At 36.8% G+C, this 19292-nt stretch overlaps 1 protein-coding gene across 1 annotated transcript; it reads right to left on the bottom strand.

Moving 5' to 3' along the window:
- Positions 1-5881: 5881 nt before the first annotated feature.
- On the bottom strand, positions 5882-14127 carry LOC132106506 (DBH-like monooxygenase protein 2 homolog). Its single transcript, XM_059512236.1, has 13 exons — positions 13780-14127; positions 13224-13370; positions 12336-12488; positions 11675-11758; positions 11430-11585; positions 11180-11282; positions 10922-11088; positions 10754-10842; positions 6875-6971; positions 6640-6699; positions 6423-6553; positions 6220-6328; positions 5882-6142 (listed from the first exon to the last, which is right to left on the bottom strand). Exons 1-13 carry the CDS (start codon positions 14044-14046, stop codon positions 5996-5998), a joined length of 1710 nt encoding a protein of 569 aa, XP_059368219.1. The 5' UTR covers positions 14047-14127; the 3' UTR covers positions 5882-5995.
- Between the last annotated feature and the right edge of the window lie 5165 nt (positions 14128-19292).

Here is a 19292-nt window from a genome sequence, read left to right as displayed (position 1 = left end):
GGTAAAAAAAAAAAAAGTACAGCCTGAATGCTCCATAAGTCGATTTAGATAAAATCATCTGGTAAATGCATAAATGTAATTATATACAAATTTTGACCTAATGTTAGTTGCCCATATTTTTACAGGTTTTACAGATATTAAACTAATATCATGATCTCTTTCTTAAAAGGAAATACAAATTACTTGCCTAAAATAGCCTAGAAATTAATAATTCTTGTACTATTGTATCTTTGCTATTTTCAATTCGATTTCTAGATCAATTATTACAATGCACAATATAAGAGACAGCAGGCCACGACTATTAAAAAAAATATATAGTAAACATTTAAAAGTCATTTAGATGTTAATTATTATATAAAAACGGTTCAGAGTAGCTCCCGCTCGCCGGTGTCACATGGTAACTGTTACTTTTCTACGCGCTGTTCGGTTTGACCAATAAGAGCCGTTTATGGTTACAGGTTAACCAAAATCATATTAGAAAATTTGCTGGTAATACACAATTAAATAAAGAGATCTGAACTATAATAATTTTATTCTTTTTAGTTTGGTAATGTCTTTAATACAGAAAATAAAAATAGAGAATTTTAAAGAAGGTTGTTTTAGAATTTTAGAAGATTGTTTGCCCGCCAAGCGCCCCCTTGAGGAAGAAAAAGTTGATTTGCAGGAAACGGATGCTCTCCAGTAATAGTATACGAGTATCGTATGTACAAAAATAGGCTACATCTCGTCCAACTTGTAAACATTGCGTGCAATTGAAGCTGTAGATTTTATTTCGATGGACCTGTTCTATAAAAGCACTATAAAAGCGTTCCTCCCTCACCTCCCCTTTAGCATTGGCTTCCTCCACGATGCTCAGGAATCTCAGGATCTGAGGCAGACTCGGCGGAGTGAAGTCCACTATGCTGATGTGATGCAGAATGAGCTCCGGACAGCTGTCGTATTTCGGTGGTTTGGATTCTAACAAGCAAACCAGGTGTCTGATGCCATTCTCCACCAGGAACTTGTAATGCTGAGTTTCTGAGGGACAGGCCAGACCGGCGAGTTTGTAAGGTTCGACCCACGAGAAGTTCGGCGGCGCGGCGAGAGACATGACGAGATGTTCGGTAAGTGCTGCTGATGCTGTTGTAAAGCCCTTTGCTTCTTCACAGCGACATTATATAGCGACTACCCTAGAGAATAAATCGGGCTGCAAACAAGGGCGTGTCCTGTATGACTGTCACACAAGTGTTACATAATACTGCTTCTGATTTAAGTACACCAGCACAAATTGCCATGGTAGGAGGTGACCGGGGCTAGTTGTCACACTTTTTGCTCCAGCGGCTACAAAGCTGAGCAACATTTCAGTAAAAAAAATTTATTTATTTTATTATAATTTTTTTTTTTTCACATTGTAAACAGCTTTAGTGATTTTAATGGGAGTTTTTGAGAGTGCTTGAACTCTATACTGCCAGTGAAAATGTTATTTGATAATGTAATGTTTTATTCACATTAACTTTCAATGTTAGATTTACATTAAATATAAAGTCAGTCATATTAAAACTGTTTTAGCATGACACCATTTCTGTTACTTAGTTTTTTTAATTGCTAACATCCAATCTAATGTATAATCACATTTTCAAAACTCTAAACACAATTAGCAAAACATCTGTCTTTTGTGTCCATACCATTAACACAGTTAGTGTTGTTTTCACACAATATTCAGTCAATTAACATGTTTGTAAAATGCTTAAACTTTATTTTCACACAAGCTTACCCCATGTCAAAATCATGGATCAATCTTATCTTTATCTTTTTTTTTTAAATGCTTAAACACAGCACAAAAGAAATGAAGACCTAATGTTCCAGACTTGAAATATAGTGTAAAGCCTCTAGTTCTGCAACAAAAGAGCTGATAAGAATTATTGTAACTACTTATAATTGAGAAATAACTAATTCAAATCTTAATTCATAAATTCAAGTCTTTCCATTACATGCATGCACAATAAAAAGATTGGTCTCTGGACACAGAGAAGCAGAAGAAGAAAGAGCGAGAGGAGTAGTTGGACCAGGAATGGTTGGTTTGGTTCAGCTACAACAGACAGCGAAGACCCAACCTCCAAGATCTGTACACCTCCAGAGTAATGAAGAGGGCTAAGAAAATCACTTTGTACCCCACACACCCAGCCCACTCTCTCTCTGTACTGTTGCCTTCTGGTCAGTGCTACAAAGCATCATTTCCTGTGTATTTCTGTGCTGTCATGTATGTTTGCACTATGTCCATACTTTCTTCTGCACTGGAAGCTCCTGTCGTCAAGTCAAAGTCCTTGTGTGTGGAAACATACTTGGTAATAAAGATCTTTCTGACAAGGGAGAAGGAGAGATAGGGTGCAAAAGGCAAAGGGCTGTATGTTTATTTTTTTCAAACACTGAAATTTCATTTAGCCAATAAAGCCTTTCTTGCAGCGATTCTGTCACTTTTCTTTTACATTCCATGAAGTACTGATGACTTCTTCACTATGCAGTACACATACTATCTAAAATGAATCTACTCATTCACACACAACAAATTAAGAGTTCAGATGTCTGAATTATTATTCTTGTTGTTTTTGCTGTTGTTTAAACTGATATTATATTGTTTGTTTTATACAAGTCAAACTGAAACATAAGTAATGCAGATTTTGTAGTGCCATGAATTGTTAGAGTTTTGACAGTCTTTGCGCTATGATAAACTATGTTCCTGTTGGATAGAAAACTAGTGGAAATGTTTTGACTGAATGACTTGATTTTGAAGCGGGTTTGCTTTGTTATGATAGAGTTAGTATATGCAGAAAAGGCTATTCAGCATTTTGAAATGTAGAGTTTGAATTTATTTAACAAAATGTGGTTTCGGCCAGAAATGTACTATTTAGCCAATTGTGTGATGCTGGTGTGTTGCTGGAGAGTTTAGAAAAGTACTTTAAGTCTCGGTAAACACTTGTTAGCGATTGAAAAAATCTGTATGTAAACAAACAGGTTTTATCCATATTTATAGTCTACATTATTAGGCAACTTTGACCATTGCCCACTATAGGTCAACTAACAATCTATAAAGGTGAGAATCGAAATATTTCATGATATAGTTATTGCATTTGGGAAAGTTTTGAATAAAAAGGAATAAAAAATAAATAAAACATAAGAGCTATTGTGTCCCCCACTCCCCGATTATATATGTGTATATATTTTTTTACATATAAATCTTTTAAATCATTGAAAATTTTATAAATGGACAAATCAATCCATTGAATGTTTTATTAGTTTTTAAAAAACTGAACATTTGTAATACATTTCTTAATCAACACAAAACAATATTAAACACAAAATAATTAATCAACAGCAAAAACAGTACACAGCCATTGTTTTTGGCTTTATTTTCAATGCATGTCAGTTTAATGTCTTCTCTTCAGTGAAGAGGATATTAGAGAAAATATACCGAATTACGAGCTCTATCATGAATGAATTAAGCACAAGAAAGAAAAAAAATCACACCCAACTCCTTCTTTTCCCTAATTTCCCTGATATGATTTATGATTTCAGTAACGTATAGGCTATTTTATATGGAAGCACATGGGTAGCGATATTCAATTTTTAATGTAATATGCAAAATGACAATGCAATATGTAAAATGGCAATGCATTTCTGTATTTACATTTACATTTTCCAATACATTTGTGCAAGTTTGGTGCAAAATGAAAATTAAATTACATAATTTTCATTTGGCATTTCATACACCAGTTTTAATATGTAAAATGAATACTAATTTTAACGCTTTATAAGTTGCAAAATTAAAATGTATTACAGAAATGATTAGGTATAACATGTTCAAGCAAAAACTGTGGCAAAATTATCATTTAAATGCTATTTTTCTTAAATGCATTAACACACACAGTCAAGACACTTACGATTGCATTTTCATTCAGTGTCCCGCAATGAATGTAGCCAAATTCAATGTGCACATTGAAAATGCATTCTGAGCCGATCACGTGTCCGCCCCCCTCGCGCCATGTCAATCACTGCGTGAACAAGGCGGGGCTTGCAGAAGGTCAAGAGACTCAAATCTCAAGAAGAGGATTCAAGTGAGAGAACATGGACAAGACAGTTGGCCCGTGTACGTTTTGATCATTTCGGTTTATGGCTTCAATATTTCATTCGCACTTGTGGGCGGAGCTGAAACGCTGCTTTCATCTGATTGGTCGAATCGCTCCAGTTCCAGCCCGGTCCTTTCATCATTTCAGGCAGAATAAGAGTCAGTGCGAATGAAGCACTGTAATGTCTGAAACCACCGCTCACTTTTAATTAGCATAATATTTGAATCAGATGATGCTGGCCACATAATTCGTGCTGCTGCGACTTGCAAGAGACCCCGTTAAATTATTTCTAGGTTATAGTATTGTATAAATATTGTCCCACTGATAAATACAGTGCAAATAGTTCTGTCTCCTTGGATAACAGGGAAGTGGAAATAAATATAGTTAAATTTATGAAATAAAATTAAATAAGATTTTTTGGGAAGGTAAGTCTGGCCAGTTATTCAGCAACACGAGTCAGACGAGTCTGAAGATCGAGTTGAATTTGGTGAAACATTAAAGTTCTAGTCTGTGTCAGTTACTTTCATAATAAATAATAATAATAATGTTACCCGTATTTTTCAGTATAAGTTGCATCAGTCCAAAAATACGTCATGACGAGGAAAAAAACATAAATAAGTCGCATTTATTCAGAACCAAGAGAAAACATTACCGTCTACAGCCGCGAGAGGGCGCTCTGGGGTAGGCTACAGGAGCACTGAGCACCATAGAGCTAATTTTACTATTTGTATTTCAGAAATGTAACAATATTAATTTTTACAATTATTTATTAATGTCACACACACATACCTAGTGCCTTATGACTTAAAAGATGAGAGTGGTAAATGTTACAGACATGGAACTGTTCAGTCTAATATTGATTTTTATTTCCACTTCACTTTTTTCCAAAGAGACAGAACTATTTGCACTGTATTTATCAGTGGGACAATATTCATACAATACTGCAACCTAGAAATAATTTGCAGGTCTCAGCAGCACGAATTATGTGCCCAGCTACATCTGATTAAAATATTATGCTAATTAACAGTGAGCGGTGATTTCAGACATTACAGTGTCACAATCGCACTGACTCTTATTCTGCCTGAAAGAATGAAAAGACCGGGCTGGAACTGGAGCGATTCGACCAATCAGATGAAAGCAGTGTTTATGCTCCGACCACAAGTGTGAATGAAATATTGAAACCATAAACCGAAATGAACAAAACATACACGGACCAACTGTCTTGTCCATGTTCTCTCACTTGAATTCTCTTCTTGAGATTTGAGTCTCTTGACCTTCTGCAAGCCCCGCCTTGTTCACGCAGTGCTTGACATGGCGCGAGGGGGCGGACACGTGATCGGCTCGGAATGCATTTTCAATGTGCACATTGAATTTTGCTACATTCATTGCGGGACACTGAATGAAAATGCAATCGTAAGTGTCTTGACTGTGAGTGTTAATGCATTTAAGAAAAATAGCATTTAAATGATAATTTTGCCACAGTTTTTGCTTGAACATGTTATACATATCTAATAATTTCTGTAATACATTTCCATTTTAATTTTGCAACTTATAAAGCGTTAAAATTAGTTTTCATTTTACATATTAAAACTGGTGTGTGAAATGGCAAATGAAAATTATGTAATTTAATTTTCATTTTGCACCAAACGTTGCACAAATGTACTGGAAAATGAAAATGTAAATACAGAAATGCATTGTCATTTTACATATTGCATAAATTGTCATTTTGCATATTACATTCCAAATTGAATATCGCTACCCATGTGCTTCCATAATTTTATTGGATCTTTGGCTATTGAAACTATTAAACCTTTGAGGGTGGAGCTGCAAGGAGCTCCTAATCTAGATTGATTGACTTCTAATCTTTGACATGAATAGAACAGCAGGTTACATCAGTAATATTTTTGCATGAACTGCACTAACAAACAGAGAAGCAACCATAGGAAAGCAGTTGTTTTGGTGTCACAACCGCTCATGCAGGGTGCAGACGGGATGACACTGAGGTTAGGAATCAGCCCTGTGTTGCGTGATATGTTTTTCTGGAAAATTATACAAAACATTGTTAACACCTTAGAAAACCAATAGATAGATATGTTGTGGAGGTGTGGACACTTACAAATGAATCAGCAATTACAACAAGCTGGTCGATTCTCTTCAGTGTTTGTTGGTATTGATTGATAGACGTGTCATTCCAAGTCTTACTGGACATCATATTGAGCCAAGTACTGCAATTATTAAATAAAAGCAATGGTCATTAATAGAGCTAAATGCATTCATTGGATGACATTTAGATGAAGCTAGTGTTTAAAGGCAGATTACTTTAGAGCTGGCGTTCCCATCTCAGATCTTAAAGTAGTTGTATTGGGGAAGCTCATACAGCCGCTCAGATTCATAGCTGGATAGTAGAAAAGGAAGGCCAAACACATCTCATCTGAGGTTGAGAGCCCCCCCTCCAGGCAGACAAAAAAAAAACTTTTTAATGTAGTGAAGCAGTGAAAGAAGCTGCATGAAAAACAGTAATTATATCAATACCAACCCATGTGAGTGTGCTGCGGTTTTCAGTGTTGTAAGTGCACTCCACCAGCAATTTGTCACCCTGAAAGTCCAAAAAGACTAAATGCTACTAATAATTATGCACTGAAAAAATGAAACCTCCTTTAGACAATATAAATATGACGTATGGTATTGTGCAGTGCATATATTTCATACTATATGCTTAAACCACTGTAAACTGAACATTGTTTGAATTATATGAATCATTTCATACTCACCAACTTCACTGTCTTAGTTTTGCCCAAATTTGTTACGTCCTGATATTCAAAATCATAGTTTTCATCCGCAGCTAAGAAATCAATCTGTTTTTCACCTCTGAAATAGACAACAATCTACTAAACCTTTGTCCTAGAGACATTTTGTGCAAGATCATTGCTTCCAATCAAATGAAATTTTTGCACTGCAAAAAAAAAAGAAAATGTGGTGACTTTATCTGCATGATATGGCTGAGCTATAGGATGCACTTTTATGTTGCTCAGTAAAGGGAACAGCTCACACAACAATAATAATCTGCTAAAAATGTTCTCACTCTGAGACATCCAAAATGAAGGTAAGTTTGTTTCTTCATGAGAACAGATTTAGGGAAGTTTAGCATTACATCACTTGCTTACTAATGGATCCTCTGTGAGAATAAGTCCAAACTGCTTTAAAAAAAAACACTAATAAATTTGTTTCTTACACTGAGATTTTTGCTTCAGAAGCTGTTCAGAAGAATTTATCAGGGTTCGTACGAGTGCTTGAAATCCTTGAAAATGATTGCATTTTAATGCAGTGCTTTGAAAAATGCTTGAATTATATGAATCATTTCATACTTTATTTGTGCAGGTATTAAAAAGCCTTACATTTTATTTTAAAATACTATACCCTGCAAAATATTTATATATTTTTTTCATTTTATAATTTATATACTGTATGTTGGTTAAATTAGGCAATGTTATATGCATTCCAGACAGGTGGTTTGATATTAGCTCAATAATATCTAAAGTATGATAACATGTAATTTACCACATTGCTGGAAAATCTTTAAAAAATTATATTGAAAGAGAGGATGTACAGAACAAGTCCACATCCTGAATAAAATAATCGAAGGCTTCCAAGACAAGAAACTCTATTATTGTATCACCTTTGTGGATTTCAAGAAGGCATTCGATTCCATCAAGAGATCAACCATGTTCGACATACTAAGACATTATGGAATCCCAGACAAAACAGTAAGAGCAATCCGCACAATCTACAACAAGTCAAAGAGTCACGTACTAGTTGAAGGGAACACATTACCGCACGGAATCTTAACACACTTAAAAGAATCCAGCAGAAATCGAGAAGTATCACTATTTGATCTGGATTTCGCTGATGACATCGCCCTATTTGAAAACACCCTGGACAGAGCACAGGAAGAACTCACAACAACAGCAAAGTGGGCCAGGAGAGTAGGCCTTCAAGTCAATATAGGTAAAACAGAAGCACTGAGTAACCAAGAATATGCCGGTCTGGACATGGCAATACACAATCATCAGCACCTAGATGGACAGACCATAGAATGGGCCAAGAACTTCAAATATCTTGGTTCCCATATCGCCTCTAGCGAATCCGACGTCAAAATACGAAAAGGCCAAGCATGCGGGGCCTTCTGGAAGATGAAGAACATGTTTCAGTCAAGAAGTCTTCCAATTACACTCAAGATCAACATATTCGAATCTGCATGTGTCTCAATCCTGCTCTATGGTTGCGAGAGCTGGATCCTTAGCAGCAAACTCAGAGACCAACTCAACAGTTTTGCCACCAACTGCTACAGAATCATACTTGGCATAAAGCGTCTGGACAAGAAGAGCAATGAAGAGATGTATGAAATAGTCGGCCGCAACCAACTCGTTCTTCAAGTACAACAGAGGCAGCTAAGATTTGTAGGACACTGCCTAAGAAGACATGAGAGTGACTTGATCAACAAGTATGTCTTGTATGCGCCACAACAGCGGCATGGCAAAAGAAGTCGAGGCAGAGCGCGAAAGCAATACCACCAATATATTGGCGAACTCATCAATAAGGACGTACCAGCAACAGTGAGCAAACTACGAGAAGCTGCCAGCAACCGCAAAGAATGGACAAAATTAGTGACCGACTGTCAATCTACCTGGTTCGCAGCCGATTGAAGATAATGATGATTGAAAGTGCTTGAAAAGTGCTTGCATTTTACTGAAAAGGTGTTAGAACCCTGATTTATGGATGGGAGTGGTGTGGATTATTGTGATGTTTTTATCATTTTATGGGTTTGGACTCTCTTTCTGACAGCACCCATTTAGCAGAGATGTACTGTAGCATTACATCACCTGCTTACCAATGTAATGGCAATGCAATGTCAAAACAAGCTGATAAAAACAATCTTCAGTCACCATGATTTTGCCAAGTAAGACATGTTCCTGGATTAACATCTTTTGATGATCCTGGATCAACATTGTCCAAAAATATAGACTGAACCTAATCCCTCCCCCTATACCTACCCATAATTTAATCCTAAAATCAGTGTGAAATGATAGCTGATTAACAAGGGTGTAGAAGCACCTAACCCTGATCATAAGCCTAAAACATATTTCATGAAAAATTATATCTCAGTTCTGATTGGTTGACTGGATGTTGTTCTAGGATCAACAAGGATGTTGATCCAGGAACATGTTGTACTTGGTGAAATCATGCTCGCCACAATCTTCCACAAGCAATCCACATGACGCAATTGGCACCTTGTGAAGTGAAAAATGAAGTCAAGTCACTTTTATTGTCATGTTTCTGCAAACAATTTACATATAACCATACAGACTTCAACAGAATATGTGCAATATTCACATACATATAATCATTACACATAGTGTACTATTTGACATACAGTTAGCTGCGTTAGTAAGAAACAAATCCATTATCAAGATTTCTTTAACTTTAAACCATCACTTCTTACCAAAATACAATTCCATAATCTATAATATTGCTTCCTCTATTGAAAAAGTTTATCCCTTGTTGTCCTCTCACATCAAAATCCACTGACATATTTGTTTGAAACTGTTTTCACCCACTTCATTTACTTCATTGATTAATTTGAGTCAACTTGCTCTCCGGAAAAAGCATTATTATTCATAGAAGACTTTTTTTGTATTTTAGCCAGAATCAACAGATAGATTAAAAGATTTGTTTATCACAAACACGCAGCCTTTCACTTCACATGACGTTATTTAATGGACTGGAGTGGTGTGGTGGTGTCTGGTCTCTCATTCTGACGGCACCCATTCACTGCAGAGGATCCACTGGTGAGCAAGTGCTACTTGAGAGTGAACTATTTCTTGAAGTGTTTATTTTGTTGTTGGTAATCTGGCCAATTAGTTTGTCTTACCTTGAATGCATTGTATTGTACTCTTAAATCACATTAAAGGTAGAACTGAGATGTCTTGTGGGCTCAACATGAGCTTTGAGGCATTTTATCATTGTACAAGGAAGCGGTTTGTTCTTTTTGTCTAATAAGTGTGCTGTAGTTCAAGTCATATGATAGCTGTGTGAGGAACAGACTGTAATATAAATCAGTATTAACTGCTAATCTTCTCCGGCATAGCACGCAAAGAGCCATATTTCAGTGATATATACATACAATTTATTTAAATAACATTAATGAATAAACTGCTATACCATGGCCTTGGCATTGCCAGCACCATGCTCCACTGTTTGAGTTTAAGGAATATATGTATATTGATAATATGAGATGGCATTCTGTAATTGATACTGTTCTTTAATTTGTATTGCCATTTTTCCTTTCACTGATTCTGAATGGAAATTATAAATCTTTTCATAAATATTAATATTATATAAACTACTTGTATGGTACTTTGTGTCATTAGTAAAATAAAAATAAAAACACTGCTAGCTGTTCCAATTTAATAATAACAGTAATTATTAATATTGTTATTATTATTATTTGGAAAAAACAGCATGAGCATTTTGCTTAACATAACGTAAATACTGTAAATAGTGAATACTGTAAGTGATTTTTTTGTGATTTTTTTTATCTTTATTTTTATTTAACTCTTTCTTTAGGTCAGTCATTGGTTACAAATGTTTACCTGAAGTGTCCGACTCGCACCTTCCGTCCAGCTAAGTGTGTGTGCAGCATCACAGAGAAAACCTGAAGATCAGTTGGTGTCTCCAGAACCTGTAGAGCACAGAACACAGGATCATCCAGTCATCTGCTGAATCTGATCGAGTGTGAGTAGATAAACATACATACAAACCTCTGGAATATAAGCAGTGTCACACAAGCCATACGTGAGGAAGGATTTGGCTTTGGGTGGGATGGCGTACCCAGGAGCTACTACAAGCCCTGTCCCCAAAACAGCTGCATCGTGCTGACGGAGTTCAGATGTGTGATAGAATCGCAGACCTGAGTTATCAACTCGACCTTTGCAGAGAAAAGACAGAAGTGTAGTGTTTTGTAATTTTGAATGCTCTAAATGTGATATTTTACAATTGAAAAACCACTGATGACTGACCTTTACTTTTATTAGCATTGTTGTAATGCACTTCAAGCCTATAGAAAAAATCACCAACATTTCCTCCAATTGGAAGTCCTGCCACTTCAGGGAGTTCAAAAGCCTTAGAGAAAAGGATATGAATCTGAAATACTTTTGAATCACTCAGAGAACCCACAAATACTCTGTCATTTTAACCAAGATTTAAATTAATCATTTAATACAAGAAAGAAATGATATGTATAATTTCTGATGCAGAACAGAGACTAACCCCTCCACCAACTCCCCACACTGCTATGGTCTCCATACACAAGCTGGTTCTTAACGATTTGTAACACTCCGCCTCAAGCGGCTCGGTCACGCTCAGAGGGCAGCGGTACAGCAGCAGGTGATGCACAAGGTCAAAGTTTTTGATCACCGGCTCAATCTGGACATAATGAAAGTGAGTCAGAGATGAAGATGATTGACAGATCGCTGGATAGTTTAGGATTATGGGTGTTAAATTCATAGACTCACGCGATAAATGTGCTGTTTGCGATCAAATGTTGGGGCTTTCATGATCTTGCAGTGATAGTGGGTTTGGTTGGCTGGAACAGTGAACTGAAATTATTTGATTGTAAATATAATTAACGTGTAAAGTGGAAGTTCCTACATGTGGTATTTTAAGCCAAAGAGCATCATGGGGGAATTACATTCACAAGTGAATAGCAACAGCTTATAGCATCGTAGACATTGTTTGATGCATTCTACGTTGTTTTAACACCAGTCCAAAAAAGGTAGACAGAGGTTTTTGCAAAAATCATTAATATATAAATGACTGTAGCTCAAACAGTACAGCAGGCACTAGCAATGTCAAGGTCATGGGTTCGATTCCCAAGTATAATATAAAATCTCATGCTAAATCTCACCCAAAAATGAATATGTACTCACCCTCAGGTCAGCCAAGTAGTAAAGGAGTTTGATTCTTCATTACATAGGTTTTGTATTTTCATTTTAAAGTGAGCTGTTCCATTAATTCACTTTAGTCTATGCTATGATCTAAACATTGTTATCAAGTCCAAATATTTTGGCATATTTTTTCACACATATTATTATGAGCTTAAAGTATGAATAGGAAATTCTCTGTTTAGTGAACTACAATAAATAAAGCAAAACAAAAAGTAAAAATCCTTCTTACATTGATCATAGTCAAGTCGAAATACTTGCTGTTTGGAGGGTTGACCCGAGGCATGTACTTCAACAGGTTCAGCTCCTTTGTGCCTCTTTGGGCGCTGTGGTACGTGATGTCATCAGTCTGTCCATACGCATAGATCAGCTTCATGGGGACATTCTGATCATACAATAAGACAAAAGCCCATCATTTATAGGCATTTAAAAACACCTGATCCACACCTGAACCAAACAATGAAAAACTCTTTAGCTATTAGTTCTGATCTAGACTTTCAGGGTTTTTGAGTTCAGTCCATCTGTTCAAGGAGGCGTTTCAACAACAATTGAGGGTCTCTTAACAAACAGGTTCAGTACAGACTTCCTGGTCCCAGTGTGTATAGCATTGAGCAGATTCCCAGTATGAATGCTAACTGAAAGAGGACACCCACAGCACTCCTAAAGGCTTAAATATGCTGTGGTTCCTTTGCTTACATTGTTTACTGGATCAAATTACTTAATGCTATACAGTAAAAGTGGAGAGCGAAACTGACTTTGTAGTTGCATCACAGTTTCTAGATTGCTCTAGATTGAAGTTCAATAAGTATGTGTTCTTTTTATCATTAGAACAGGAACAAATAGTACATTTATCCAACCTGTTCACTGTAGGTGTCAAATATGAAGTGTTCCTGCATTATTTGTTGTTGATCATGGAATAACAAATTTGTTCCAACTATCCAAACCTTAATTTCAACTGTCTCTAAAAATGCTAAATTATATGTTGATATTATTGTTAAAGCATTTATTTGAAATAGAAATATTTTGTAACATTATAAATGTCTTTACTGTCACTTTTTGATCATTTTAACATGATACAAAAAAGAATGTAAAAATGTGGGAATGTTGTTCCAGGACTCACAGTGATGGTTAAGTCGTTTTCATCACAAGCCTCGATGGACCTCTGAAACTTCATGACTGTTTTCCCATCAGACTCGGTCAGGGACCGGAGTTCGTAGTTCTGTTTCTGGTCAATCACTGGCATTGAATTCCCCCCAGCATGACGATCCTGAACAACATTAATGATAAATTGTGTATATTTTTTAGTCGTAACAACATATTTGTGTGATATGCTCTACATCATTTATTTACATACTGTATAACAGATAACTAACTGGAAATATCTGGTTAAAAAGGTCAAAGCTCTCACACTTATGTAAGGGTTGTTTTACAGTATTTCATGCAATATCCAGATATTAATCATTTTATGATTAATTGCTTATTTGCCACCTTCTCAGATTCAATTAAAATATCAAACTATCAAAATTATTAACTATTTCACAATGAAAACCAGTTATAAAAATTCCTCTGACCTACTGAATGAAATGCATATGAATCAGAATACAGAATGAAATATCAAAATAATAAATTATTATCCACTGTTAGTGACTTTGATAGTTATCAGTCTCAGTCTTTACCATGAAGTAACTGCCTTTGGGTCCAACTCCTCCAATGACCATATCGGCTCCCGTCATTCCTCCTTTGGGGCTGAAGCCAAAACCGACCCAGCCGCTGGTGCTGACCGTGAGCTCGAACAAGATTGTGCCCTGGATCTCATCAAATCCCCACTTAAGCTGCACCTTCTGATTGGGATCCAGGTGTTCAGAGAAAGGCAAAAGAGGGTCTTCCTGAGCCCAGGACCACTGGACTGAAAGCAGAAGCAGAACAAGAGATATTGTGACCATGTTTGCTTTTCAAAATCTGATAAATAGTGTCTTTTGTAAGGTGTTTGAGAAGGCAGTGACATGAAACTGCACTTTAACAGCCCTATTTAAGCTGTCTGTAAAACCCCTCACCTGATCTCAGTTCTCCTCCTCTCATTCTGGTCTGGTGAATCAGGTTTCTCATCACCTGGTGTTACAGTATTATTTTATTTATTTAATTATGTTACTTAGGTCTAAAGCCTCTCTTTGAGGTTTTTTTTTAAGTGTATGATTGTAAAATAAATAAACTTTTGTTCAATTTTGATGGACGGAGAAAATGTTTATGAACAAATATGGAACAGTATTAGATGCAGTAATATGGAGCCCCGCACATGACATGCAGGAAAAAAATAGTAGGCTAAATCGTGTGCATGATTTACTAATTCATTCCCTCATGTACTAAAACGTGCACACGATTACTATTGCGTTCCCTCGATTTACTATTTTGTTCACTCAATTTATAAATTGTGCGCACGATTTACTAATTAGTTTCCTCGATTTGCACGTTTTAGTACACTGAGGGAACGAATTAGTAAATTGTGCGCACAATTTATTTATTTTTTCTTGCATGGCATGTGCGGGGCTCCGTACAATTATAATGTTGCTTGCATAAAAACACAAAAAAAAAACATTTAGTTCAAGGACGTATATTTACATTTATTCATTTAGCAGACACTTTTGTCCAAAGCGACTTACAAATGAAGACAATGGAAGCAATCAAAAACAACAAAAGAGCAATGATATATAATTGCTATAACAAGTCTCAGCTTAAACGCAGAACACGTAGCAAGGACTTTTAAATAATATAATAAATAAAAAGAAACAGATAGCAAAAGAATATAGCAAGCTAGTGTTAGAGGTCTTTTTTTTATAATTGTATAATAAATGAAAATAAAATGGATAGAATACTAAAGGATTAGACTTTTTTTTTTTTTTTAATTGAATTAGAATAGTGAGTGCTAAAGTAAGAGGGTCAAATAAAGATGGAAGAGATGTGTTTTAAGATGATTCTTGAAGATGGCTAAGGACTCTGACTGAGTTGGGCAGATCATTCTACCAAGAGGGAACATTTAATTTAAAAGTTCGTAAAAGTGACTTTGTGCTTTTTTGGGATGGCACAATCAAGCGACGTTCACTTGCAGAACACAAGCTTCTAGAGGGCACATAAGTCAGAAGTAATGAATTTAGGTAAAAGGGTGCAGAGCCACTGGTGGTTTTGTATGCAAACATCAATGCCTTGAATTTTATGTGAGCAGCTATTGGTAGCCAGTGTAAACTGATAAACAGAGGTGTGATGTGTATCCTTTTCGGCTCATAAAATTTTTAATCTTGCTGCCGCGTTCTGGATTAATTGTAAAGGTTTGACACAACTGGCTGGAAGACCTGTCAAGAGAGCATTGCAATAGTCCAGCCTGGACAGAACAAGAGCTTGAACAAGGAGTTGTGCAGCATGTTCCGAAAGAAAGGTCCTGATCTTCTTAATGTTGAATAAAACAAATCTGCAGGACCGGACAGTTTTAGCAATGAGGTCTGAGAAAGTCAGCTGATCATCAATCATAACTCCAAGGTTTCTGGCTGTTTTTGAAGGAGTTATGGTTGATGTGCCAAACTTGATGGTGAAATTGTGATGAAACGATGAGTTTGATGGAACTACAAGCAGTTCTGTCTTGGCAAGGTTGAGTTGAAGGTGATGGTCTTTCATCCAGTAAGAAATGTCTGTTGGACAAGCTGAGATGCGAGCAGCTACCGTCAGATCATCAGGATGGAATGAGAGGAAGAGTTGAGTGTCATCAGCATAGCAGTGGTATGAAAAGCCATGTTTCTGAATGACAGAACCTAATGATGCCATGTAGACAGAGAAGAGAAGTGGTCCAAGAACTGAGCCCTGAGGCACCACAAGTAGTTAGATGTTGCGACTTTGACACCTCACCTCTCAAGATACGTTGAAGGACCTATCTGATAGGTAAGACTCAAACCACTGGAGTGCGGCTCCTGAGATGCCCTTTGCCAGTAGGGTTGACAGGAGGATCTAGTGGTTAACCATGTCAAAAGCAGCAGACAGATCAAGCAGGATAAGTACTGAAGATTTGGATTCCGCTCTTGCAAGTCTTATGCAGTGTTCACACCGAAAAAAGGACCTATATATATAAAACATATTAATAGATTAATTGAATAAAGGCCAAAGATAAGAAACGTTTCGTTTTACCCCAAACAAATTATATTTTATCTTGAACCACTAAAGAGACATCAGAGTCAGCGGCAAATGTTAGAAGGTCTAGCCGAGGTGAGGCTGCTCTCGGCGGATACTTGAGCTCTGAGCTCCCGCTGATCGCATGGAGCTCATCTCAGAAATCGGCAAAACACATTTTTTAAATAGACGCTGTCTTTATAAATAAACCGCATATTTGAGTTTAAAACAACTACATTCTCGCCTGAAATACTTTTAAAACTACGTTTCATGACACGATAACAGTAATATTTTGAAAATTATCCGAATAAAATGGCGGTTGAAAATGCTGCGTTAACTCAGCTGGCAGAAGCCCCCCCATGACGCGAATTCACGTCTGTTGTGAAGTTAATTTCACGCACGAATGAAGCGAATTTCACGCGCAAATGATCTCAAAATGTTCAAGCGGCAAACGAGACGCGGTAGACGTGAATTTGACGCTCTATTCGCGTTTGGTGTGAACACAGCTCTATTCGCGTTTGGTGTGAACACAGCATTATGCTGTGTTCACACCAAACGCAAATAGAGCGTCTGGCGCGAATGATTTCAATGTTAAGTCAATGCAAAGGCGAATTCGCGTCTGTTGTGAAGTTAATTTCACGCGCGAATGAAGCGAATTTCACGCGAGAATGAACTCAAAATGTTCAAGCGGCAAACTAGACGCGAATTTGACGCTCTATTCGCGTTTGGTGTGAACATAGCATTATGCGTAAAATTAACTTCACAACAGACGCGAATTCGCGTCATGGGGGGGCTTCTGCCAGCTCAGTTCACGCAGCATTTTCAAACGCCATTTTTATTTGGATAATTTTCAAAATATTACTGTTATCGTGTCATGAAATGTAGTTTTAAAAGTATTTCAGGCGAGAATGTAGTTGTTTTAAACTCACATATGCGGTTTATTTATTAAGACAGCGTCTATTTAAAAAATGTGTTTCGCCGATTTCGGAGATGAGGTCCATGCGATCAGCGGGAGCTCCGTCATCATGTAACCGCCGAGAGCAGCCTCACCTCGGCTAGACCTTCTGACATTTGCCGCTGGCTCTGATGTCTCTTTAGTGGTTCAAGATAAAATATAATTTGTTTGGGGTAAAACGAAACGTTTCTTATCTTTAGCCTTTATTAAATTAATCTATTAATATGTTTTATATATATAGGTCCTTTTTATTCCAGTCTCTATAGAAATATGAACTTTTGTCATATAGCTCCGGTTGACTGCTCACTGACAACATCAGTCGTTCCTCCATGTTGAATGAGTGACTCCTAGCAAGCTCCTGATTGGTTAACGCGGCACGAATTGACGCCGAAGTTCAAATTTTTCAACTCGGGTGGCAGACGCGAATTCGCTTTAAACGCTAAATGCACAAAAAGCACCATTCGCGCGAACACGCCTTTGCATTGACTTAACATTGAAATCATTCGCGCCAGACGCTCTATTCGCGTTTGGTGTGAACACAGCATTAGGGCTCCAACCACTGAGATCAAGGCAGTCTCAGTTGAATGTCCACTTCTGAAGTCAGATTGATTGCTGTCAAGGAGGTTCTGTGTGAGAAAGACAGACACTTGGTTGAACACAGCTCGTTCAAGTGTTTTTGCAATGAAAGGAAGAAGGGAAACTGGTCTGTAGTTCTCTAAAAGAGATGGGTTGAGGGTGGGTTTCTTAAGTAGTGGAATTATACGAGCCTGTCTAAATGATGAGGGGAAAACACCAGTGTGGAGGGATGTGTTAATGATGTGAGTGAGTGCAGATACAACTGCAGGAGAAATGGCTTGAAGGAGAAGAGATGGATAGGATCAAGCGGACAGATAGTAGGATGATTAGAAAGGATGAGTTTGGAGACTTTTGCCTCAGAGAGTGAAGAGAAGGATGCGAATGAGTGTATGTTTGCTGGTGAAATGTGCTCGATGGATTGTGGTGTGAAAAATTGTGTACTTATGTTTTTAATTTTATTAATGAAAAATGTTAGATTTTTGCTTCGATTTAGTAGGGATGCTCGGGACACGTCCCTACCAATATCCAGCGACTACCAAATTGTCCCTAGCAATAAATTTTATCAAACAATTAAATATATGCAATCACTGTTGTAATTTCAGCCGCATCTCACATATTATATACACAGTTCAGTTGAGTTATGCAAATGGTTCCTGAAGTATCTACTTAATTAATTAAACAACAACAACACTGAATAAAAATAAAATAAAATGATATGCAGCCTAATTAAGAGTCTTACTATAGGGAGATGAGAGGGTTTGTATTACCAAAGACTATAGAATACCCTTAACGGGACCTTTGGTATTACTTACTATTGGAGAAAGCATAACGGTCAACTTGGATCAAAAATGCCTTAATAACCAATCACATTACAGCCTTGACGTCATTGAATTTAGGTCAGAGATGGGCAACATTCAGTGGCCATTTACGAATATCATAGGAATAAATGAGAAGTGCCGTAAGCTGAATCCCACCTTTCGCAAGAAGTCAGTGACCTCTCTTATAAAATACTTTTTTTGTGTGTGTAAACTCTAAAAATAGTTCAATCCAAAAGTATTGTTTAGTGTAAAATGTTGAACATTAGCCAATAGGCTGTCCTCTTAAAAGCTTTTTATTTAGTGTGGTGAAGCCTCTCCTTCACTGACATCCATTGAACAAAATGGCCTCTGTTCTTATTTCCATTAGCATTAGGCTTTTTTAGCTAAAGTTGCAGGCTTCGCTTCTGGCTTTAGTTGTACATTGAAAATATGCTAACATAAAAAATCGTAAATCATTATTCAGATTGGGACTTAAGAGTGAGTTTAAAACTCGATTGATTCAGATCGGAACTCTGTAGCACATATCCTGAATCATTTGATTCAGATCAGGACTTCAGAGCGCGTTAATTAATCTTTTGATTCAGATTGCTACTTCAGTATCAAAAATTTTTTCTGATTTATTTTTTTATAAATTTTTTAGTAAACAGTACAAAACATCAAACCATTAAGGGAGTATAGTTATAAAAACCAA

This window comes from Carassius carassius, chromosome 27, assembly GCF_963082965.1.
Source record: "Carassius carassius chromosome 27, fCarCar2.1, whole genome shotgun sequence".
NCBI lineage: Eukaryota > Metazoa > Chordata > Actinopteri > Cypriniformes > Cyprinidae > Carassius > Carassius carassius.
The sequence above is the reverse complement of the archived record's forward strand: the minus strand, read 5'-3'. Positions and strand labels throughout refer to the sequence as shown.

Bases quoted from the DNA above. Each gene is read 5' to 3' on its own strand.
- LOC132106506 (XM_059512236.1), bottom strand. From the start codon at position 14,046: ATGGTCACAATATCTCTTGTTCTGCTTCTGCTTTCAGTCCAGTGGTCC. The intron at 11,586-11,674 runs GTGAGTCTATGA...CATTATGTCCAG, and splicing joins GCAAACAGCACATTTATCGC to ATTGAGCCGGTGATCAAAAA. The intron at 11,089-11,179 runs GTCAGTCATCAG...TTCTCTGCAAAG, and splicing joins CAATGCTAATAAAAGTAAAG to GTCGAGTTGATAACTCAGGT.